A 25168-nucleotide genomic window follows, 5' to 3' on the forward strand; every position below is an offset into this window, starting at 1 on the left:
CCCCGTGTCTGAGGAGTTTTGTCTATGGCACGTCCTGTGACAGGAGGATCAACTGAGCCCAGGAGTTTGAGGTTGCAGTGAGCCCAGATCGTACCTCTGCACTCCAGCCTGGCCAACAGAGTGAGGCCCTGTCCAAAAAACACAAAAACAAAAAACAAACAAAACTCCAAAACAGCAACAATGAAGTTTTGAAAATAAAAATAAAAAAATAAAAATGCTAAGATTCATCCCTAAAAGTCATATATGCCATTCAAAAGGGGTATTTCATTTAGTGGGACTCCAGCCCATAATATTATAAACAGTTCGGTAGGTCATTAAAAAAAAAAATGAATAAAATAAATGACCTCCAGAAAAGTCTGATGCAGACAGCCCAGTAGGGTGTAAATTTCTTAGAGAACTGGAGCACCTCTTTGTAAGATTTCTTTTCTATTCCGTAACTATGGATATTGACATAGCATTGCACTGTTTTACTGTCTCATTTTCTCACTGATTTTTTTTTTTCTTTTTTAGCTTAAGAGTTACTTCCAGAACGTCGCAGCACACGTTATCACTGCTTGCATGAGATGTTTATAGAATTTGGTGACAATGTCGCAGTCCAGGAGGGAGGCCCGCAGCCAGCATCACCAGCCCCTTCCCGTTTGCGCAGGCGGGGAGGAAAACGGCAGCGCCAGGGCTTCCCCTGGTTCCTCCCGCTTTCTCCGGGATTCCGCCCACCCCAGGGTCTCAGGCCAACAGAAGGACCCGGGAGGCCTCAGCAGCTCCGGACCTCATCTGCCCCACTTCGGCATCCCGCGCGGGAATGTGACCATGTAGGAGTGACCCGCAGCTCTCAAGGACCCAGCGGTTTGTCACGGTTTGAACGGAAGCGCGGGGCCTGGGGCGGGTGCAGGTGCAGGGTCCGCCTCTTTCTGCCGGTGGGAACCCTCATTTCCGGGTGGGTACCGGCGAGGCGGCGTCTCCTTACTGCCCTCGCTTGGTGAGATGTGGGTACCGCTGCCAGGAGAAAAAAAAACTGACGATGTGAATTCAGTTCATCACCCTTTCCTTGTTTATTAAAGGTTGGGGACCCTGGCCAGGCGCGGTGGCTCACGCCTGTAATCCCAGCACTTTGGGAGGCCGAAGCGGGCAGATCACGAGGTCAGGAGATCAAGACCATCCTGGTTAACACGGTGAAGCCCCGTCTCTACTAAAAATACAAAAAACTATCCGGGCGAGGTGGCGGGCTGATTTTTGTATTTTTGGTAGAGATGGGGTTTCACCGTGTTGGCCAGGCTGGCCTCGAACTCCTGACCTCACGTGATCTGCCCGCCTCGGCCTCCCAAAGTGCTGGGATTACAGGCGTGAGTCACTGCGCCCCGCCTAAGACCTGATTTTTTGATGACTTCATAGCATTCTAGACTGTAGATTTTCCTGTACTCATTGAACCAACGCCCTATTACTATATGTAAGTTTATGTTTTCTTTTCCTTTCTTTTTTGCTTACAGTTGTAAATAATTTGATGAATATGCTGATTTTCATTGTTGGGTAGTCCCATGGGTATTTCCTTAGGCTAAATTATTTGACATAGAGTTGCTAGTCAAAGGCTATCAAACATTTTAATATTGCCAAACAAGTCTCAAAATGCTGTTATCAATGAGCGTTGATAATAAAACCTGAGGCCTTACCCTTTTTATTTTTTTTATTTTTTCGAGACCAAGTTTTGCTCTTGTTGCCCAGGCTGGAGTGCAATGGTGCGATATCAGCTCACTGCAACCTCCGCCTCCCGGATCCAAACGATTCTTCTGCCTCAGCCTCCTAAGTAGCTGGGATTACAAGCATATGCCACCATGCCTGGCTAATTTTGTATTTTTAGTAGAGACAGGGTTGCTCCATGTTGGTCAGGCTGGTCTCGAACTCCCAACCTCAAGTGATCCACCGGCCTCGGCCTCCCAAAGTGCTAGGATTACAGGCGTGAGCCACTGCACCTGGCTGCCTTACGTTTGTTTATTTATTTATTTATTTATATATTTTTTGAGACGGAGTCTTGCTCTGTCGCCCAGGCTGGAGTGCAGTGGCGTGAACTCAGCTCACTGCAACCTCCACCTCCCGGGTTCACACCATTCTCCTGCCTCAGCCTCCCAAGTAGCTGGGACTACAGGCGCCCGCCACCACGCCCGGCTAGTTTTTTTGTATTTTTTAGTAGAGATGGGGTTTCACCTTGTTAGCCAGGATGATCTCGATCTCCTGACCTTATGATCCACCTGCCTCGGCCTCCCAAAGTGCTGGGATTACAGGCATGAGCCACTGCGCCTGGCTGCCTTACCCTTTTAAAATCCTTGCCAATTAGGGTAGGCAAAAAATAAAATGACTTCATATTGTTTAAATTTGCCTATCTAGTGAGACTGAACAAGTTTTGAGCTCTACACTGGTCATTTGCAAATTTGTGAATTGCCTGTTGATTTCTATCTTAGGGTAGGTTAAGCTATGCTGTAGTAATAAGTAAACCCTGAAATGTTAATGCCTCAACCAAATGAAAGTTTACTTCTCAGTGATTCTTCAGCAACGATTGAGAGATCCACAAGTCCATTTTGTGATGCTGCCACCTTAGTCCTGCATCCTCTGAGGGTGTCAATGGAAGGCAGTCACAGAAGGTCCGGACAGAATTCAAGAGACTACAGCAAGGCAGTGCCCAACCCCCTTAAAACTGGGACTCCAGTGAAAGGGTAAAATAATGAGACTCTGGAAGCCGGTGACTCAGAGAGAAATACTACAGAGCAGGGGTCCCCAACTACCAGGCCGGAGACCCTTACCAGTCTGTGCCCTGTGAGGAACTGGGCCACACAGGATGGGGTGAGCAAGCATTCCCCCCGAGCTCTGCCTCCTGTCAGATCAGCAGCGGCATTAGATTCTCATAGGAGCAAGAGCCCTGTTGTGAACTGCGCATGTGAGGGATCTAGGTTGTCTGCTCCTTATGAGAATCTAATGCCTGATGATCCATCACTGTCTCCCATCGCTGCCAGATGGGACCGTCTAGTGGCAGGAAAACAAGCTCAGGGCTCCCACTGATTCTACATTATGGTGGGTTGTAGTTGTTCCATTACATATTACAATGTAATCATAGTAGAAATAAAGTACAAAATAAATGTAATGTGCTTGAATCATACTGAAACCTTCCCCGGGCACCGTGCCCCAGTCCGTGGAAAAATTGCCTTCCACAAAACTAGTCCCTTGTGCCAAAAAGCCTGGGGACCACTCCTGTAGAGGAAAACACTTAGGAGATGAATCATGTACAGAATTTCTCTGCTGTTGTACAATGCAAGTATTTGGGATAGGATGTTCTCTAAAACATTAGTCAAAAACTGCTACGTGATCCTTGCACTATAGAAAAGTCAATTCCAGCTGGGCATGGTGACTCACGCCTGTAATCCCAACACTTTGGGAGGCCGAGGTGGGCAGATCACCTGAGGTCAGGAGGTCGAGACCAGCTTGACCAACATGGAGAAACCCTGTCTCTACTAAAACTACAAAATTAGCCAGGCGTGGTGGCGCATGCCTGTAATCCCAGCTACTCCAGAGGCTGAGACACGAGAATCGCTTGAACCCGGGAGGCAGAGGTTGCAGTGAGCTGAGATCGCACCACTGCACTACAGCCTGGTTAACAAGAGCAAAACCGCATCTCAAAAAAAAAAAAAAAGAAAGAAAAGAAAAAAAAAAAAAAAGAAAGAAAGAAAAGTCGATTCCAGCCGGGCACGGTATCTCATGCCTGTAAAACACACTTTGGGAGGTCGAGGGGGGCAAATCACCTGAGGCCAGGAGTTTCAGACCAGCCTGGCCAACATGGTGAAACCCCATCTCTACTAAAAATACAAAGATTAGCGGGGTGTGGTGGCGGGTACCTGTAATCCCAGCTACTGGGGAGGGAGGCTGAGGCAGGAGAATCTCTTGAACTCGGGAGGCAGAGGTTGCAGTGAGCCGAGATCGTGCCACTGCACTCCAGCTTGGGTGACAAGAGCAAGACTCGGACTCAAAAAAAAAAAAAAAAAAAAAGAAAAGTCGATTCTGCCACAGCCTGTCTAGTGGCCCATATTTGCTTTGTGCACAAAGCTTGGTAGCTAGTGGTGAGCTGACCTTCCGCCCTGCTGGCCCCGGCTTGGTATGGCTGTGTAAGCAATTCTTGTTCACTGGTTTTAAAAATACCATGTTTGAGGCAACAGCTTTGTTTCTTGGCTGCAAAAATCTCTCCCCTGGTGAAGCAGCTACCCCGTGGGTACACGGCCTTGTGGTGGGAAGAATAATGGTCCTCCCCAAAGATGTTCATGCCCTAAGCTCTGGAATCTGTGGCTGTTATCTTACCTGGCAAAAGGGATTTTCCAAATGTGATTAACGTTGAGGACTTTGATAGGGGGATTACCATGTATTATCTGGGTGAGCCCACTGCAATCATGAGTCCTGAAAATGGGGAAACATTTCCTGGATGTAGTAAGAAACAGATATGCCAGCCAGGTGCGGTGGCTCATGCCTGTAATCCCGGCACTTTGGGAAGCTGAGTGACCCCCATCACTTGAGGTCAGGAGTTCGAGATCAGCCTGGCCAACATGGTGAAACCCTGTTTCTACTAAAAATACAAAAATTAGCCTGGCATGATGGGAGGTGCCTGTAATCCCAGCTACTCAGGAGGCTGAGGCAGGAGAATCACTTGAACCTGGGAGGCGGATGTTGTAGTAAGCCGAGATCACACCACTGCACTCCAGCCTGGGTGACAGAGTGAAACTCCGCCTAAAAAAAAAAAAAAAAAAAAAAGAATTAAGCAACATATAGGACTGGATACCGGGTAATGGTCAACGTTAACATTTTATAGGCTCTTATAATTTTCTTTTTTTTTTTTTGAGACAGAGTCTTGCTCTGTTGCCCAGGCTGGAGTGCAGTGGCGCGATCTCAGCTCACTGCAAGCTCCACCTCCTGGGTTCACGCCATTCTCCTGCCCCAGCCTCCTGAGTAGCTGGGATTACAGGTGCATGCCACCATACCCGGATAATTTTTGTATTTTTAGTAGAGACAGGGTTTCACCATGTTGGTCAAGTTGGTCTCGAACTCCTGATCCCGTGATCTGCCCACCTCGGCCTCCCAAAGTGTTGGGATTACAGGCTTAAACCACTGCACCTGGCCAGACCCTTATAATTTTCTAGGGACCTATGCTTGTTCTAAAAATATAATAGTAGAAAACACACTGGCTTTTCTGCAATCAGATCACTAATAGAGTGAGTGAGTTTTCTGTTTCGTTTCTTTTTTTTTTTTTTTTGAGATGGAGTTTCGCTCTTGTTGCCCAGGCTGGAGTGCAATGGCACAATCTCGGCTCACCACGAGCTCCGCCTCCCAGGTTCAAGCAATTCTCCTGCCTCAGGCTCCCGAGTAGCTGGGATTACAGTCATGTACCACCATGCCCGGCTAATTTTGTATTTTTTTTCATTAGGGACAGGGTTTCTCCATGTTGAGGCTGGTCTCGAACTCCTGAGCTCGGCCTCCCAAAGTGCTGGGATTACAGGCGTGAGCCACCGCGCCCGGCCTTTTCTGTTTCTTTCTTTTTTCTTTTTTTTTTTTGAGACGTAGTCTCGCTCTGTCGCCCAGGCTGGAGTGCAGTGGCCGGATCTCAGCTCACTGCAAGCTCCGCCTCCCGGGTTCCCGCCATTCTCCTGCCTCAGCCTCCGGAGTAGCTGGGACTACAGGCGCCCGCCACCTCGCCCGGCTAGTTTTTCGTATTTTTTAGTAGAGACGGGGTTTCACTGTGTTAGCCAGGATGGTCTCGATCTCCTGACCTCGTGATCCGCCCGTCTCGGCCTCCCAAAGTGCTGGGATTACAGGCTTGAGCCACCGCGCCCGGCTTTCTGTTTCTTTCTATGAAGCTTTGATAGGCTTCATTACATGCAGTTTCTCCTAAGCATAAAACGCCCTCTGAAGGCAACAGGACTTAGGACAAAAACCACGGAAAGCATCAACTGTGTGTTCAGGGCTGGACGTCATATTTAAGGACTGTGAAACACAGGGAACCCTACAGCATCATCCTTACCCCGAATTCACAGACAAACCAAAGCATTTGGCATTGGCAGCAGGCTTGGATTCCAGGCAATTCCAGAACCTGTCTAGATGCCTGTAGGAGCACCCTGTCTCACCTACTGTTTACTAAATGAAGACCTTGTGTGATCCATCCACTCCCGTCCTCATTCAAGACAGAGATTTAAGCATAGATAAGAGGATATTCCCATGCTTCACTTTTAACAGGACATTGGTGATTTTCATTGTGCCCCTTGGCATATTTCATGACTATGATTCATATGTGGATTCTTAATGAGAAAAATTTACAAATTACTGTTCAAAGTAAATTATGATGTCTATGCAACCACTACCTAACCTAGAGGGAAAGGGTGGGCTGGGTGTGGAAGTGAGCAACTCAAGGATATATACACACACACAAATATACACAAAAACACACACGCAGACACGACAGGTATCTGAAGCGTTGGTGTCTCCGCTTGCTCTGTGACCTAAAAATAAAGTGCAGCACAGTATAGCTATTCTGGCCTCTATACAATTAAAACTAAGATTGAGAACTCAGATATAACTCTTTTAAAGGGAATGCTAAATTCAGACTGAAAATGACTGGCTCATTCATCTATAAACAGAACAATTTAAAACACATTTATTCATTATAAAGCATGCAGAACTTGGAAGACTATAATCTACTATTTTTAAAGACTGAGCCAAAAGTACATATTGCTTATACAATATTGCAATTTTTCTTGGACTGAAACACAATAAATACCTCAACACAGCCTGTGCAAATAAGCAGCTTCAATATTCCTTCACAGATTATTCCTAGTTCCTGAATGACTGACTCCACCATGATCCAGTTGCCTCAGGTTGTATTCACTAATTCTATGCATTCTAACAGATTGTATTTTTGGATGCAACTATACTATAGGATTTACAGAAAACAAATCAGTATACCAAGATAAATACACTTCAGTGCGAAGTTTTAAAGTGCTACCAGAGGGGCCGGGCGTGGTGGCTGATGCCTGTAATCCCAGCACTTTGGGAGGCCGAGGCAGGCAGATCCCGAGGTCAGATCCAGACCATCCTGGCTAACACAGTGAAACCCGTGTTAGCGAAACTCTACTAAAAAATATAAAAAATTAGCCGGGCGTGGTGGCAGGTGCCTGTAGTCTCAGCTACTCAGGAGGCTGAGGCAGGAGAATGGCGTGAACCCGGGAGGTGGAGATTGTAGTGAGCCGAGTTTGCGCTACTGCACTCCGGCATGGGCGACAGAGTGAGACTCCATCTCGAAATAAAATAAATAAAATAAAATATAAAATAAAATAAAATAAAAGGACTACCAGAAAGTCAAATCAACTACTTACTGTCCACCGACTTTTTAAATTTTATTTTTTGTAGAGACGAGGTCTCACTATATTGCTTAGGCTGGTCTCGAACTCCTGTGCTCAAGTGATCCTCCTGTCTCAGCAAAGTGCTAGGATTATAGACAGGAGCCACCGTGTCTGGCCTGTCCACTGACTTTTAAAATGTTCTACATAGATTTTGCCAAGAACTCCAATATTCAATGACAATCATTTGAGTCTTCATGGAGCTTTCAAAATACAGGTTTTTCTGCTTCTTTGCTGCGCCATAGCTCAGATGTGGGAAGTAAACAGAATGGTCAAGATTTGGCCAGAATGGTTAAGAGAATGGTTGAGGAAAAAATTCCTGCAAAATATGTTGCAAAAGGCTGGGCATGCTGTCTCACACCTGTAACCCCAGCACTTTGGGAGGCCGAGGCGGGCAGATCGTTTGAACTCAGTTTGAGACCAACATGCCAAAACCCTGTCTCTACTAAAAATACAAAAATTAGCCAGGTGTGGTGGTGGGCGCCTGTAATCCCAGCTACTCAGGAAGCTGAGGCCGGAGAATCACTGGAACTTGGGAGGCAGAGGTTGCAGTGAGCTGAGATCATGCGACTGCACTACAGCCTGGCTGACAGAGTGAGGCTCCGCCTCATAAAAACACAACAAAACCAGGTCCTCTTACTTTCCCTGCCTTCCTCTGCAACATTCCTTTGACATCAGTGGTTCCCAAACTTTTTTGGCCATAGCCACATAGGGTCCTTATGTAAGACATTCCCAAAGTCCCACACCCCAGAAATTCTGATTCTGTGAGTCTGAAAAACCAGGGGCAAGAATGTCACCTTCTAACACCCCGGGTGATTCTAACACAGGTGGATCTGGGCCACTATGCAATACTGGTTTTTGTTTGTTGAGACTGAGTTTCAAAGAGCTTGTTTTTGAGACTGAGTCTTTGTCGCCCAAGCTGGAGCGCAGTGGTGATTGCAGGTTGCTCACTGTAACCTCTGTCTCCCAGGTTCAAGCGGTTCTTGTGCCTCAGCCTCCCCAGTAGCTGGGAATACAGGTGCGCGCCACCAAACCCAGCTAATTTTTGTATTTTTAGTAGAGACAGGGTTTCACCATGTTGGCCAGGCTGGTCTTCTCTGGACCTCTGGTCATCTGCCCACCTTGGCCTTCCAAAGTGCTGAGATTACACGTGTGAGCCACCATGCCCAGCCAACACTGCTTTAAAGACAAATTCGTCCTCTGAGGATCATAAGACTTACACGGATCTCTAAGTACCCAACATTTTCTCTTTATACATAGCAATCTTCAAAGATTATTTCCAGAAGTACATACTCCACTTAGCTCCCTCCTGTCAATAGGCCTGCCACTGAGGAAAACACCAGCTCTCAGGGCAAAGGGCACAGGCTACACTGAAGTTCAAATTTAGTCGTTATTAGAAAAAGAAAAAGCTCAACAGTAGGTTGATCTTACTCAGAGGTTTCCAACACATTTTATTTTGCAGACCACTGGTTTGCAGCTTTTGAGGACCAACATCTGTATATCAATTCCTATAAAATGTCCCATCAATTTCAGTTCCGTAGCAGGCTCTTCCGAACTGCACACCATGCTTATGGTTGGAGGTCCAGTTACACATGCATAAAGGCTGCCCTGCCCGCTGGTTCCCGGAGGTCGCGTCCGAGTTAAAGCCTCTTCCAAGAGCTTGATCTTCCCAGGGGTCATTTCCTTTGGCAAAAAGTCAGTTTACATGTGCGGCTTTGATGCCTGTGAGCAGGAAGCACCAGAAACATGCAGGATGTGCTGCTTTTTCTCTCATGAAGGTGGGCACTTGAGGATCCAGTGCCCTTGTGCTTAATGACAGGAATCCCTCCTCATTGCTCAGTAGGTTAAAATATAAGGAAGCCTCCACTTTACGACACACAGATAACACCTTTTTAGATTGCCTATTTATTCTAGAACTACAAAATTTAATTCAAGAAAATATAGGTCCCATGAAAGACTTAAAAGTTTTATAAAACTAAAATCTAGTTTTTCCCGATAAATTGTACTTTAGGCAAAACCCTCCCAATGCTTCTAAAATAATACTAAAAGGGGCATCTGATTATACAAGAGCAATTTAAAAAATTAAATATTTATTTGAATAACAAGTTTAAGTTCGAGCTGCAATGTTGGCAATGCAGGTTTTTAACACAGATCACAAAAAGCGTGCACAAAAAAGTACTGGCGCAAAGGACAAAATAATGCTAAGAATTAGGCTAAACAGCTGCTGATTTTAAGAAAACAAAAGGCCTGAAATCACTATACAAAATATAAAATGTATTAAACACTACCATCCACAGAACAGTCTTTATTATTGATTATATTTAAAAATTATTTGCGTAATTATATATTGAATTGTAAATGAGTATTATACATGAACCTCCATTCGGAAGGCAATTCCTTGTAGCACTATAGAACATCTAATTACATTGCAAAAAGTATTCTTTTTTTGCTATCGATAAAACAGTTAATGATATTACTGTAAATATCAGGAAGGCTACAAAAAAAGAAATAAGATTTCTTTTTTGTCTTCAAAGGGTTTTCCATGCAGTGAAGAAGCACTTGCCGTGTTGAAATGAATGCACTACCGGAGAATGTTCTGGGTCCAAGATGCTCTTGAGAGACAAGACTAGGCTTTTCAAATCAAACACTCAGAGGAATCATGCAACCCTCCTATGACTGGGATATGACTGGGATACCGTCATGTGCAACTTACCAATGCTGGCTCTCCAGAAAACCATTCAAGACGCTTAAAAAAAAAATCAGACTTATATGATAAATATACATAAAATGAAGACACCAACTGCTATTTGACATGACTACTGGTAATGTCTGTGCTATGTGAAAGCACCTTTAAAAAGAGCCTATGCGGCAAGAGATAAGTGTCTAAAGATTCAAAATGAATCAACAGTATTGGATAACAATATAATTCTCAACTCAGAAGCTGCCTCAAGATTAGGTGCATCTTCAGTTAATGTAACAGGAAAAAAAGGCAATGGATTTTATTTTATTAATTGTATCCACTTACAAACAGACCTAAGGTCACCCCGATGTGTAGACACAATGAGATTTTTGTTGTTTATAGTCTTTAATTGAAGTGATAAGGGAAATAGATCTATTTAAAATCAAAACCAAACAGCTATTTCTGTCTAGATTAAGAGGTGGCCCCAGGTGTGGGATTCACATTTTGAGTGGCCACTTGTGGTGCGACCTCGATGATCCGGGGTTTGTCTATGATTCTGGCTGTGCGGTTGCCCTTCTCTACAATCCCAATAATCCATGCTTGGTGGCCTTCACCATATTTGGGGGACTTTATCTCTGCACAGAACCGAGCTGCTTGCTCACGTGGTAAACAGATCAGAAGGCCGCCTGGCAAAAGAAAACAAGACTGACTGTTAGTGTTGACATGACAGCAGCTTCTCTGCCTCTACTGCTTCTGCAGAGACCCAACTTCCATCAGCAACTTGCTGCCGCCTATATGCAAGTAGAAGCTTTTTTTTTTTTTTTTGAGACAGGGTCTCACTCTGTGGTCCAAGCTAGAGTGCAGTGGTACAATCACAGCTCACTGCAACTACAGGAATGAACCACGACACCCAGCCTAAGAGGTCTGTTCTGTGCTGTAATTAAGCAGTTGCTAGTAAACTCCTAACACACACACATAATACGCCCCAACTTTCAACTGTGAAAATGATCTCTTTGTGAACCACATAACACTGTATAGGGGTAAGGTGTTCGGGGCTTTAATAAGCCATGTGGTAGCTACTCTCTCCATGCTACACTGAAACAAATATTGACAAACAAAAGGGAACTTCTGATTCTCTACATCAATGTTCTCATTTTACTGAGAATGCTTTTTTGTATTTGACTCATCATACAGTATATGCCCCAAAGTATCTAGGTTCCAGTCCTGACTCTGTCATTATATCCAAAAGACAAACAGTATAAAATACATTAAAATGAACCTTTGTTGCTCTTTCCAGTAGCGAGGCCAGAAAAGTTTTTATTTTTCTAAGTAGAAATAAGAAGATGAGGAAAAACTGTAGTCTACTTCTACAAAATGTAAAAACCTTGTGGCTGGGCACGGTGGCTCACATGTGTAATCCTAGCACTTTGGGAGGCCGAGGTGGGTGGATCACCTGAGGTCAGGAGTTAGTTCGAGACCAGCCTGGCCAACATGGTAAAACTCTGTCTCTAAATTAGCTGGGCATGATGGCGCACCCTTGTAATCCCAGCTCCTCTGGAGGCTGAGGCAAGATAATCGCTTGAACCAGGGAGGCGGAGGCTGCAGTGAGCTGAGATCGCGCCATTGCACTCCAGCCTCCTGGGAGACAAAAGTGAAACTCCATCATTTAAAAAAAAAAGTAAAAACTTGTTATTTCTGAAGAAAGGAAACAAATTGAAATCGCTGGTAACATTAATCAATTCATTCAATTTCCATTCAGTGCCCAATTACGTGGCAGACACTATCCTGGCCAGACCCTGAACCAGCAGGGGAAAAAAACCCTGCCCTTTTGGAGCTTACTTCTAGAAAACGGTTTGTTTTTTTAAACGGGAGGCTGAAGGGTCCTCTGTAAAGGCGGTGAGAGGCCTGGCGGAGTCCTGAAGCCCCCTCGCCACTATACAGGTCAACGTGACCAGGGCTTTGTGGTCCCAGCACTGTGGTCCCTTGCCCCTGGCCTACTATGGAATCTCCCAGGGAGCCTTCCCACGTACTGAGGCCCAGGCCCGCCCAAGATGCATCCCACTGTTTTTGGGAGGCTGGGGCTAGGCATGTGTTGTTTTTTTTTTTTTTTTTTTTTTTGAGACAGAGTCTCACTCTGGCTGGACTGCAGTGGGGCAATCTCGGCTCACTGCAACCTGTGCCTCCCAGGTTCAAGCAATAGTCCTGCCTCAGCCTCTGGAGTAGCTGGGATTACGGGGCACACACCAACATCGCCCGCTAATTCTTGTATTTTTAGTGGAGACGGGGTTTCACCACGTTGGCCAGGCTGGTCTCCGACTCCTGACCTTGGCCTCTGAAAGTGCTGGAATTACAAGCGTGAGCCACCAGGCCTGGCAGGCATGTGTATATTTAAAATCCCCAGGTAATTCCACTCTTTTGCAGGGTAGAAAGCTGAGTTCTAGAGGCAAGGAAATAGAAAAAGAGAAACTAAAACTGAAAAAAAGGTGGAAAAAAAAATAGGGAGACTTAAAAGCTGAAACAGTGACGGAAAAAGGAACAAAGGGGGCAAAAGAAAAATGGCACTTCAGGAGGATGCACCGTCTGGCTCCGGCTAGGGCCGCGGGAGTGGGAACGAAGGACGGCGAGCCTGTAGGCCTGTGGGTGGTGGCCTCAGCAGGCCATGCTGGAGTATCTGCCATGATGAAGGAGAGGACGTCCCACAAGTTCCGGCCACCAAATTAATGAGGAAACACAAGACGTGGCCACCAAATTAATGAGGAAACAAAAGGAGCTTAAGTTTAGAAAAATGACAAGGGATATAAAAAACTCCCTAGGAGTCAAAAACTATTGGGGCGTATGGTGTCAGACCTACACTGCTGTCTGACAGCTCTCTCAACCTACGCTTGCTCCATCTCCCATTTATCCTCCATTTACGTTTCCTCTAATAAATTATTGCATATCTTAAAAAAAAAAAGCACTTTAAAGACATAATACCCTATTATATTCTTTTTTATTCTATATCATTCTCTTTTCCTTTTCTTTTTTTTTTTTTGAGGCAGAATCTTGCTCTGTCGCCCAGGTTGGAGTGTAGTGGCACAATCTCGGCTCACTGCAACCTGTCTCCTGGGTTCAAGTGATTCTCCCGGCTCAGCCTCCCAAGCAGCTGGGATTAAGGGCATGTGCCTAATTTTTTGTGTGTTTATAGTAGAGATGGGGTTTCACCATGTTGGCCAGGCTGGTCTTGAACTCCTGACCTCACATGATGTGCCCGCCTCAGCCTCCTGAGGTGCTAGGATTACAGGCAAGAGCCACCACGCCCGGCCCCTTTTTTTCCGTATCATTCTTAAAACAACGTTAGACAATTTTCAAGGAAAAAAAATCACCTGTTCAAAGTAACCTATGGGTATCACAGTTAATTTCAAATGCAAAGCTTTCAGTAAAAACTGAATGCTGACTAATTTTCCTCATCACCATATTCTTGCATCAAAAAGAACACAGGACACTCAACTTCGGCAAGGCTGCTGCATCCTCCCAGGATGGCGGGGACCAGACCCACTGGGAGGAGGAAAGGCACCAGCTGCTACAGAGGCTGAGGTCGGCAGCACGGACCTTGAACAGAGTCGGGGCCCACTCGGGGTGGGAGTGCTGCTTTCTCGCCGAGCCTTCGGATAGCCTATTTAGTCCTCAGAAGCGCCCAGCATCCTGTACCTGAGGTCTCTGGGCAGGTCCCGTGCATGAGGCCGAACATGTTTCCACAGGCCTTGCTCACCGCAGCCATCTTGGCCAGCACCGGGAGGTTGTGAATTACAAATGACACCTCGTTCCTCTGCTGCTTGGCCAGGTTCTGCGCATGGCCCAAAATCCCGAAGCCCGTGATGTCTGTGGCCGCGTGGGCATTGAACGTGTGCATGAGTCCTGCAGCTGGGAGAGAGAAGGACGACTCTGAGAAAGAACACCTTTCCTCAACTCAAAAATCTTACGTCCACAATTGATCTGCAACTTCCTTCCTTGTCAGGGAGATAACAAATCGGAATAATGAAAATGCAACGTTGTAAAATCAACCAAAGACATAATGAAATCCGAAAGTTCTTATTTCAGTTTGAACCACTTGAAAACTATTGGAAGCTTCAATCAATAGTAATTTTCCAGTAAACTAAAAAAATTATGCAGAGGCATGATGATCTCAGTGGAAGGTAAACCTACCAAGACCATCCGAAAACCAAATACCAGCACTTGTTTCTTTTTTTTTTTGAGATGGAGTCTCGCTCTGTCATCCAGGCTGAGGTGCTGTGGTGAGATCTCGACTCACTGCAACCTCCACCTCAAGTGCTCAAGTGATTCTCTTGCCTCAGCCTCCTGAATAGGTGGGACAACAGGTACGCAACACCACGCCCAGCTTTTAGACAGGGTTTCACCATATTGGCCAGGCTGGTCTTGAAATCCTGACCTCATGATCCGCCCGTCCTGGCCACCCAAAGTGCTGGGATTACAGATGTGAGCCACCACACCCGGCCAAGACTAGCCCTTTTTAAGGCCTCACTCAATATCAAGGTACTCCTGCTAGAGATGAATTGCGTGAAAGTTTATTTTTTAAAAAATGTTCTTTTTTAAGAGACAGAGTCGTGCTCTATTGCCCAGGCTGGAGTGCAGTGGCATGATCATAACTCACTGCAGCCTCCTCCTCTTGGGCTCAGGCAGTCCTCCTGCCTCAGCCTCTCAAAGCGCTGGGATTACAAGTGTACAAATGTACAAGCCATTGCACCCAACCTATTATTTAATAGACTTTATTTTTTGGAGCAGTTTTGCGTTTAGAAAGAAATTAAGTGGCAAGTAACAGGAAGCTGCCATTACCTTTCACCCCAGGTTTCGCCTATATTAACATGTTGCATTAGCGTAGTGTATTTGATAAGTCAATACTAATACATGACAATTAACTAAAGTCATAGAGGACACTAGGGTTCACCCTTTGCTGTCAATTCTACATATCCAACATTACAGTATCACATAGAGAACTTTCATTGCCCTAAAAATCCTCAGTGCTCCACCTGATCCCCTTTCCTCTCTGATAACCTCTGGCCACCACTGATCTTTTCTCCATCTCTACAGTTTTGCCTTTTCCATAATGTCATACAGTTGGAATCTTCTGCATGGAGCTTTTTCAGACTGGCTTCTTTCACTCTGTAATATGCACTTAAGATTCCTCCACATCTTTTCATGGCTTGATAGCTCTTTTCTTTTTACTGCTCAATAATATTCCATACTACAGATACACTACAGTTTGTTTATCCATTCATCCACTCACCTACTGAAGAAATGAATGGTTGCTTCCAAGTTTTCGCAATTATGAATAATGCTGCTACGAAGATTTGTCTGCAGGCTTTTGTGTGAATGTAAGTTTTCAACTTTGAGTGAATATCAAGGAGCACAATCGTTGCATCATACAATAACATATTTAGTTTCCAAGTGGCTGTGCCAGTCTTCAGTCCTGACAGCAATGGATGAGAGTTCCTTCCTGTTTCTCTACACCCTTGCCAGCAGTTGGTATTGTCAGTGCTTTTGGTTTTTTTATGAGACAGAGTCTCACTTTGTCACCCAGGCTGGAGTGCAGTGGTGCGATTACAGCCCACTGCAGCCTCAACCTCCTGGGCTCAAGTGATCCTCCCACCTCAGTTTCCCAAGTAGCTGGGGCTAAGGCGCAAGCCACCATGCCCAGCTAATTTTCTGTATTTTTCTAGTAGGGATGGGGTTTCACCATGTTGCCCAGGCTATTCTCAGTGTTTTGGATTTCAGCCATTCTAATAGGTATGTAGAGGCATCTCAATCATTGCTTTAATCTACAGTTCCCTATTGACGTACGACACTGAGGTTTCCTTTTATGCTTACTTGCCATGTGTGTATCTTCTTTTGTGGTGTCTGTCAAGGTCTTTGAGCCATGTTTAAATTGAGTTTTTTTTTTTTATTGACTTTTAAGAGTGCTTTGTGTATTTTGGATACCTGACCTTGAACAGGTATGTGTTTGGCAAAATTTTTCTCCCAGTATGTGGCTTGTCTTTCATCCCCTTAACAGTGTTTTTCACAGAGCAGAAGTTTTTTATATTAATGAAGCCAAACTTACCAATTTTTTCTTTAACAGATAGTGTTTTTGGTGTTATAAAGTCATCACCAAACCCAAAGCCACCTAAATTTTCTCTGATGTTATCCTTCCAGTTTTATATTGTTTTATTTAGGTTTACGAGTCATCAATATGGTCTGGCTCTGTGTCCCCATCCAAATCTCATCTCAAATTGTAATCCTCACATGTCAAGAGAGGAACCTGGTGGGAGGTGACTGAATCATGGGGTGGTTTCCCTCATGCTGTTCTCGTCAGGGTGAATGAATTCTCACGAGATCTGATGGTTTTCTAAGTGGCAGTTTCCCGTGCTCTTCTCTGTCCTGCTGCCTCATGAAGAAGGTGCCTGTTTCCCCTTCACCATCTGCCATGACTGTAAGTTTCCTGAGGCCTCCCCCAAGTGAAACTGTGAGTCAATTAAACCTCTTTCCTTTATAAATTACCCAGTCAGCCGGGCATGGTAGCTCATGCCTGTTATCCCAGCACTTTGGGAAGCCAAGGTGGGTGGATCACCTGAGGTCAGGAGTTCAAGACGAGCCTGACCAACACGGTGAAGCCCTGTCTCTACTAAAAATACAAAAATTAGCTGGGTGTGGTGGTGGGCGCCTGTAATCCCAGCTACTCGGGAGGCTGAGGCAGGAGAATCGCTTGAACTCGGGAGGCACAGGTTGCAGTGAGCCGAGATCACCCCACTGTACTCCAGCCTGGGTGATACAGTGAGACTCCATCTCCAATAAATAAATAAATAAATAAATAAAATACCCAGTCTTGGCTATTTATAGCAGTGTGAAAACACACTAAACACTCATTTTGAGTTAATCTTTATGAAAGATATAAGACCTGCATCCAGAATAATTTTTTTCATGTGAATGTCCACTTGTTCCAGCACCATTTAGTGAAAAGACTCGAGGCCGGGTGCGGTGGCTCACGCCTGTAATCCCAGCACTTTGGGAGGCTGAGGAGGGTGGATCACCTGAGGTCAGGAGTTTGAGACCAGCCTGGCCAACATAGTGAAACCCCGTCTCTACCAAAAATACAAAAATCCACAGGGCATGGTGATCCATGCCTGTAGTCCCAGCTACTGGGAAGGCTGAGGCAAGAGAATTGCTTGAACCTGGTAGGTGGTGGTTGCAGTGAGCCAAGATCATGCCAATGCACTCCAGCCTAGGTGACAGAGTTAGATCCTGTCTCCAAAGAAAAAAAAAAAAAAGAGTTTACTAGGATATATAATATGGGAAACATTAGTTATGTCAAAAGAATGAAAGCAGGCACTCCAAATACATATACTAACCACTTATATAGTGAAAACTTACACTAACCACTACTTTAAAACAATAGTAAACCAGCAGCCAAACGTGAAAAAGTCCTGGAAGAATACATAAAAATGCTAGCAGGAGCTGTTTTGGGTAGAGGGACTATGGACAACCTTTTTCTCTACTATTTTCCATTTTCTAAAAACTCTTCTATAATAAGAATGTAATTCTTTTATAGTAGAAAAAATGTATAAAATAAATGGGAAGAGAAGACATATTCAAAAACGCTTGTTAAACATAGCGTGCCATTGTAAACTGTGGTGAACACTTCGGAAGACAGTTTGGCACTATCCATAAAAGCCGAGCCAGTACTGATCTCTTACACGTGCATCAGAGAGGGCTGGGCCTAGGAAGTCCACAGCAGTCACCCCAGTGTCAAAACAGGAGAGCAGAGAAGGTAGTGGAAAAACCATACAGCAGTCAAAAGGAATCTACTACAGCTACATACAACAAGGAGACTCTCAGGAACAATGGTGGATAAAAACAAGTTAAAAAAATGCAAAACCAATTTACTGCTTAAGAACACAAGGACTGTGCAATAAAAACATTCTAAAATGCAAGAAAATAAACACAAAATTCAGTGGTTACCCCAAGCAGGAATGCAGGGGATGGGTGGGAGTGGGAGCACCTCTAGGCTTCCAAGGTCATGTTCTGGAAATAGCTCCAGTATATTAAACTTTCTGTATTTCCATTCTGAATGGTTTGCTTCCAAATCTTACATAGGTAACCCACACAAATGCTTTCTAGAAACAGTCCCTCTGGTACGTCAGAGGTTAGGACTTCCTTCTTTATCATAAAGCACTGTAAGTCGGGGACCATCTGCAGTGATCTATGGAACGCCAACCTGGTACCAGGAGAAGACGGTCTGTAGTCACTGGCCAAAAATCTGGCCACCTACCCTGAGACTGTATATGGCCACCAAAGCCTAAGACATTTACTATCTTGGACCCCTGGGACCGAAGCGCCCTTCCCGCCTGTCATACCTGTCCTGTTGAGCCTCGCCATGTTCATCATTGCCTCCTGGTAGGCCAGCTCTACGTCTTCTTGGGTGACCACTAGTTTGATCTTATTCCATTTCTCAGGCTAATAATAGGAACATAGGTGAGGGAGAGAAAGGGAGGAAAATGTCATTAATCTTTACTTCCAGCCACTGAGAAATACAGCAACTTTTTCCTTATTTAACTTCTAGGGACTTTAACTCAGAAAAGTGAACTTTCCAACTCTGGTTTTTCCATGGATAGTATTTTAGGTGTCCATTAGACCTGTCAGCATGGTGTCTTTTCTGTTCTCATCCCACGTTTCTGTAATCAAATGCTGTGATGTATTGGGTATGTGTAGCCTAGCAGGACTCAGAGCAGCACTGCTGTAGACGCAGTGTAGTGTCCTGCTAGTGGAGAAGGGCTCCCCCATCCCTGACACTCCCTGCCTCGCCTGCTTCCAGCTCCCTGCTAGCTCAGGCCTGGGAGGTGGGGCTGGAAGGCGCCTCTGTGCAACATCCCCGCAATGGCCTTCCGCTCTGCTCCCCATCACAGGGGGAGGAGGGAAAAATCAGCTAAAGAACGTGGCAGCCTTAGAGAATTTCTCTACCCTGCTACATCAAGCTAAGATATACCAGGCTGATGAAAGACGTGCAATTATTGATTATTCTCTTTCAACTGTTTCTCAGGACTGGTAGTTTCAGATGATAGTTGTAGAAATTAAATGCACCATGATACGTGAGAATATACCCCAATCTTATTAATTTGTGAGTTGTTATGGCAGTGAAGAAAACCAATCTTAAAGTATGATTATAGCTCACTGGAAAAATGACTCAGGAGACATATCCTCATTCTAGATAGATTCATTCTCCACGAGAGAATTATTTATCAAAATGTTCTGAGTTATTAATCAGTTTAAAAAGCAAAACTACCAAACAAAAACAACCAAAAACTGCATAAAACAATTTAAACTGTCGCCAGGTGAGATGGCTCACACCTGTAATCCCAACACTTTGGGAGGCCGAGGCGGATGGGTCACCTGAGGTTGGGAGTTCAAGACCACCCTGACCAACATGGAGAAACCCCATCTCTACTAAAACTACAAAAATTAGCTGGGTGTGGTGGCGTGTAATCCCAGCTGCTCGGGAGGCTGAGGCAGGAGAATCGCTTGAACCCAGGAGGCGGAGGTTGCAGTGAGCTGAGATCGTGCCACTGCACTCCAGCCTAGACAACAAGAGCAAAACTCCATCTCAAAAAAAAAAAAAAAAAAAAAAAAAAATTAAACTGTCAATAACCCTGGCTTTATTTATACCCCAAACACCACGCCTTCCACACATTATCCTCCATATTATTTCTTAGTCATGTTTAAGACATGAAAGACGAAGCTATCTCAGGGCCAAGTAAACAAAGCTAACCCCCTGCCGAGCGAATTCTTTATAGAAAAATCTTAAAGCTCCAAGCTGGGGCTTACCTACTGCAATCAAGCATTCAATGTGCAAAACTGTTATTTAAAGAATATGAACAATTCCTAGGATTTCTTTAAGGACTTGACTAACATTAACTCCCTGGATATGAAACTAAAAAACCTCATTTCCCAAGTTCTCCAACAAAAATTACCTCCAAACGTCCCATTCCCTCCCTCCCAGCACAGCAGTGGTTTACTCACAATATCCAGCCACTGGTGCACAGCCACTGCCACCTGTGTCCCCAGGGGTTTTGTCAACACCAGCACATCCCCTGGTACTGCATTGTCCGGCCTGAAGAAAAGAAAAAGGGCGTGTTCTAGTCAAACTAACCAAGGAGATGAGCTCATCGCTATTAACACAAGAGAAGGAATATTCTGTCAGAAATATATTTGCCTTTGCAATTACTTAAACTGAAGCCAACCACCAGCATGTATGGGACACAGTCTTGCAACCTGCTACTGAGGCTATTGCTGGAACAAAACATTCAGCCGTCAGGCTGGGTGCAGTGGCTCATGTCTGTAATCCCAGCACTTTGAGAGGTCAAGGTGGGTGGGTCGCTTGAGCCCAGTTCAGGACCAGCCTGGGCAACTCAACAAGGCCGCCATTTCAACAACAGTATTTTTTGTTTTAAAAAAGAATGAAAACATTTAGCCTTCAAAAGTTTCATCAGGCCCAGATCTCCCCTCGACCACACACGAGTTGTCATTTTCACTACAGACCCCCCAGAATTCGAAAGCTTCTGAAACGGAGAGTGCTTCTTTATGACCACTGATATCCTAGAGACTCACGATGGATTGTTCGGCCCAGGGATTTGGTGGATTTGCTGGCCATCTGTGGGTCTAATGTCTTGGTGATTTCTGCCTCCAGGTTCTCAAACTCAGACTGACCGATTGTGAGCTTCCTACCTGGCACCCAGACGCCTCGGTCGTCTCTTAGAGACAGAAGGCAATACTAAAAAGGCACCTCTGAAAGATGGCAGCTGGCGCCCCCAATGAAACATCTACCGGATTTGCATCCACACTACCAGGAAGCAGGTCTGAGAGTTGTGCCTTTCACAGCTTCAGGAGCTGAGCACATAATCGTTCCATTCCCCGATGCTGGCCTCCTCCAGTACTCACCCAAGTCGATGAAAACAAAGCCAGGGCTGCAGATATCAATACCAACACCCAGCTCCCCAGCTCAACCTACACCATTTGTATCCTCTCAGCTTTGAAAAATAGAAATCTATGACTATGCAAGAAACTGGTTTTCCAAACACCAGACCTGAAGACATGTCTTTGTCTTTGAATTCAGACTCAGTTGTACAATAAAGCTGATGTTTTTTTTAATTTTTTTTATTACACTTTAAGTTCTAGGGTACACGTACACAACATGCAGGTTTGATGCATAGGTATACATGTGCCATATTGGTTTGCTGCACCCATCAACTCATCATTTACATCAGGTATATCTCCTAATGCTCTCCCTCCCCCAGCCCCCCCGCCGACAGGCCCCGGTGTGTGATGTTCCCCTTCCTGTGTCCAAGCGTTCTCATTGTTCAACTTCCACCTACGAGTGAGAACATGTGGTGTTTGGTTTTCTGTCCTTGTGATAGTTTGCTTAGACCGATGGTTTCCAGCTTCATCCATCTCCCTGCAAAGGACATTAACTCATCCTTTTTTATGGCTACATAGTATTCCTTGGTGTATATGCGCCACATTTTCTTAATCCAGTCTATCATTGATGGACATTTGAGTTGGTTCCAAGTCTTTGCTATTGTGAATAGTGCTGCAATAAACATATGTGTGCATGTGTCTTTATAGCAGCATGATTTATAATCCTTTGGGTATATACCCAGTAATGGGATAGCTGGGTCAAATGGTATTTCTAGTTCTAGATCCCCTTTTTTTTTTTTTTAAGACCGAGTTTCACTCTGTCACCCAGGCTGGAGTACAGCGGCATGATCTGAGCTCACCGCAACCTCCGCCTCCCAGGTTCAAACGACTCCTCAGTCTCCTGAGTAGCTGGGATTACAAGCACCTACCATCATGCCCAGCTAATTTTCTGTATTTTTAGTAGAGACCGGGTTTCACCATGTTGGCCAGGCTGGTCTTGAACTCCTGGCCCGCTTCGGCCTCCCAAAGTGCTGGGATTACAGGCGTGAGCCACCACGCCTGGCCAAAAGACTGATTTTTTTTTTCTTTTTTGAGACAAAGTCTGGCTCTGTCGCCCAGGCTGGAGTGCAGTGGTGCGATCTTGGCTCACTGCAACCTCCGCCTCCCGGGTTCACAACATTCTCCTGCCTCAGCCTCTCGAGTAGCTGGGACTACAGGTGCCCGCCACCATGCCCGGCTAATTTTTTGTAGTTTTAGTAGAAACGGGGTTTCACCGTGTTTGCCGGGATGGTCTCGATCTCCTGACCTTGTGATCCGCCTGCCTCGGCCTTCCAAGGTGCTGGGATTACAGGCATGAGCCACTGTGCCCGGCCTAAGACTGACTTTTCTTAACAAGACATCAAATGTGGAAAGTGACAACTTGGTTAGGAGAGAAACTTCTCCAAAGAAGATACACAAATGGGTAGTAAGCACAGGAAAAGATGCTCAGCCTCATCTGTCATCAGGTAGACACAAATCAAAACCACAAAGACATTCCACTTCACACCCACTAGGCTGGCTAGAATCCAAAACACAGACAGGAAAACAAGTACTGAAGGGGTCGTAGAGAAATTGGAATCCTCATACATGGCTGCTGGGAATGTAAAATGGTGCAGCCATGTTGGAGACCAGTCTGATGATTCCTCAGGTTAAATATAATTACCACATGACCCAATCAATTCTTAGGTATACACCCAAGAGAACTGGAACATGTCTACACAACAACTTACACATGAATAGTCATGGCAGCATCATTCACAATAGGTAGAAACAACCCAAAGGTCCATCCCCTGGGGAATGGTTAAATAAATAAAGCAGGGTCCATCCATGCAATGGATTATACAGCCATGGAAAGGAATGCAATACTGATTCATGCTACAACACGGATGGACCTGGAAAACATTCCGCTACAGGAAAGAAGCCAGACACATGTCAAGCTGCATGACTCCATTTCTGTAAAATGTCCAGAACAGACACATCCCTAGAGACAAAAGCACATTCTTGGTTGCCAGAGGATGGGAGCAAGAGGGAACTGGGAGTGAGCTACAGGGCTTATTTTTGGGGTGACGAAAACGTTCTGGAATTGGATAGTGGTGATGGATGCACAACCTTTGTCAATACTAAAAACCAACACACTGTGTACTTCAAAAAGCTGAAATCTGTGTTATGTGAAATTTTGTATGTGAATTATATTTCAATTAAAAAACCTAAAATGCAGACCAGGCACGGTGGCTCATGCCTGTAATCCCAGCACTTTGGGAGGCGGAGGCGGGTGGATCATGAGGTCAGGAGATCGAGACCATCCTGGCTAACACGGTGAAACCCCATCACTACTAAAAATACAAAAAATTAGCCGGGCGCAGTGGCGGGCGCCTGTAGTCCCAGCTACTCAGGAGGTTGAGGCAGGAAAACAACATGAACCCGGGAGGTGGAGCTTGCAGTGAGCCGAGATTACGCCACTGCATTCCAGCCTGGGCGAGAGAGCGAGACTCTGTCTCAAAAAAAAAAAAAAAAAAAAAAAAAAAAAAAAAAAAAAAAGCTAATACTGCGCTAAGTGACAGAATCTAGGATGGGGCAGGAGGAGTGAACAGTGACAGCCAAAGAAGATGGGGTTTCTTCCGGTAATGGTTGTACAACTCTGAATATACTCCAAACCACTGACTCTAAATGGGTGAATTGTATAGTATGCAAATTATATCTTAATACATCTATTTTTTTTTTTGAGACGGAGTTTCGCTCTTGTTGCCCAGGCTGGAGCACAATGGCAAGCTCTCAGCTCACTGCAGCCTCTGCCTCCTGGGTTCAAGCGATTCTCCTGCCTCAGCCTCCCAAGTAGCTGGGATTACCAGCATTGTGCCACCATGCCTGGTTAATTTTGTATTTTTAGCAGAGATGGGGTTTCTCCATGTTGGTCAGGCTGGTCTCAAACTCCCAACCTCAGGTGATCCACCCGCCTTGGCCGCCCAAAGTGCCAGGATTACAGGAGTGAGCTACTGCGCCCAGCCTTTTTTTTTTTTTTTTTTTTTTGGAGACAGAATCTCGTTCTGTTGTCCAGGCTAGAGTACAGGGGCACCATCTCGGCTCACTGCAGCCTCCACCCCTGGGGTTCAAGTGATTCTCCTGCCTCAGCCTCCAGAGTAGCTGGAACCGCAGGCTTGCACCACCATGCCTGGCTAATTCTTGTATTTTTAGTAGGGACAGGGTTTCACCATATTGCCAGGCTGGTCTCAAACTCCTGACCTCAAGTGATCTGCCCGCCTCGGCCTACCAAAGTCTGGGACTGTATGCGTGAGCCACCGCACCTGACCTTAATACATCCATTTTTAAAAAGAGAGGACACAGAGAGAAGAACAGGTCAGGTGACATGAAACAAAAATCAACTTACATGATAAATTCATTGGGCTGACAGACAGTGGTAGCAACTCCTCCCAGGACAATCCAGGGGTTTAGTACTGTTTGGCCGCCCGTTACAGACGTTCCTGCTTCCTCAGCTGCGTCTTTAAAACCTTGGATAATCAGAGGCATCACTTTATCCCTTTCCTAGGGTTGAAAAAGGCACAAATAAAAAGTCAAAGAACTCTGTTCAAAACCCAGAAAAGAAGGTTTTTACGCTTACACTTTTCAAAAAGAACCATAAAATCCTAAAGGAAGTGCTGACAGTTAGGCAGGACTGATTGTTAACTAAAGCTAGGGGCCAGGCATAATTACTCACACCTGTAATCCCAGCACTTTGGGAGGCCAAGGTGGGCGGATCACCTGAGGTCAGGAGTTCAAGACCAGCCTGGCCAAAATGGTGAAAACCTGTCTCTACTAAAAATACAAAAATTAGCCAGGCGTGGTAGCGTGCAACTGTAATCCCAGCTACTCAGGAGGCTGAGGCAGGAGAATCGCTTGAACCCGGGAGGCACAGGTTCTAGTGAGCTGAGATCACACCACTGCACTCCAGCCTCGGGCACAAGAGCAAGACTTCATATAAAAAAGAAAAAATTGCTGGGTGTGGTGGCATGTGCCTGTGGTCCCAGCTATTCTGGAGGCTGAGGTGGGAGGATGTCTTGAGCCCGGGAGGCTGAGGCTGCTGCAGTGAGCTCTCATCATG

General features: G+C 45.3%; 1 protein-coding gene across 3 annotated transcripts in view; it reads right to left on the minus strand.

Moving 5' to 3' along the window:
- Nucleotides 1-8836: 8836 nt before the first annotated feature.
- SEPHS1 (selenophosphate synthetase 1) overlaps nt 8837-25168 on the minus strand; it is a 30386-nt gene continuing 14054 nt past the window's right edge. For 2 of the 3 annotated variants that reach the window (XM_074001050.1, XM_005564645.4), the window contains 5 exons: nt 24458-24612; nt 20140-20230; nt 18480-18579; nt 13783-13995; nt 8837-10781 (listed from right to left, as the gene is read on the minus strand). In XM_074001050.1, coding sequence (XP_073857151.1) covers nt 10567-10781; nt 13783-13995; nt 18480-18579; nt 20140-20230; nt 24458-24612 — 774 coding nt within the window. In that variant the 3' untranslated portion in view covers nt 8837-10566. The remainder of the gene's footprint in view (nt 10782-13782; nt 13996-18479; nt 18580-20139; nt 20231-24457; nt 24613-25168) is intronic. The other variant, XM_015455558.3, reaches the window with a different exon arrangement.

Source organism: Macaca fascicularis, chromosome 9 (assembly GCF_037993035.2).
Source record: "Macaca fascicularis isolate 582-1 chromosome 9, T2T-MFA8v1.1".
Taxonomy (NCBI): Eukaryota; Metazoa; Chordata; class Mammalia; order Primates; family Cercopithecidae; genus Macaca; species Macaca fascicularis.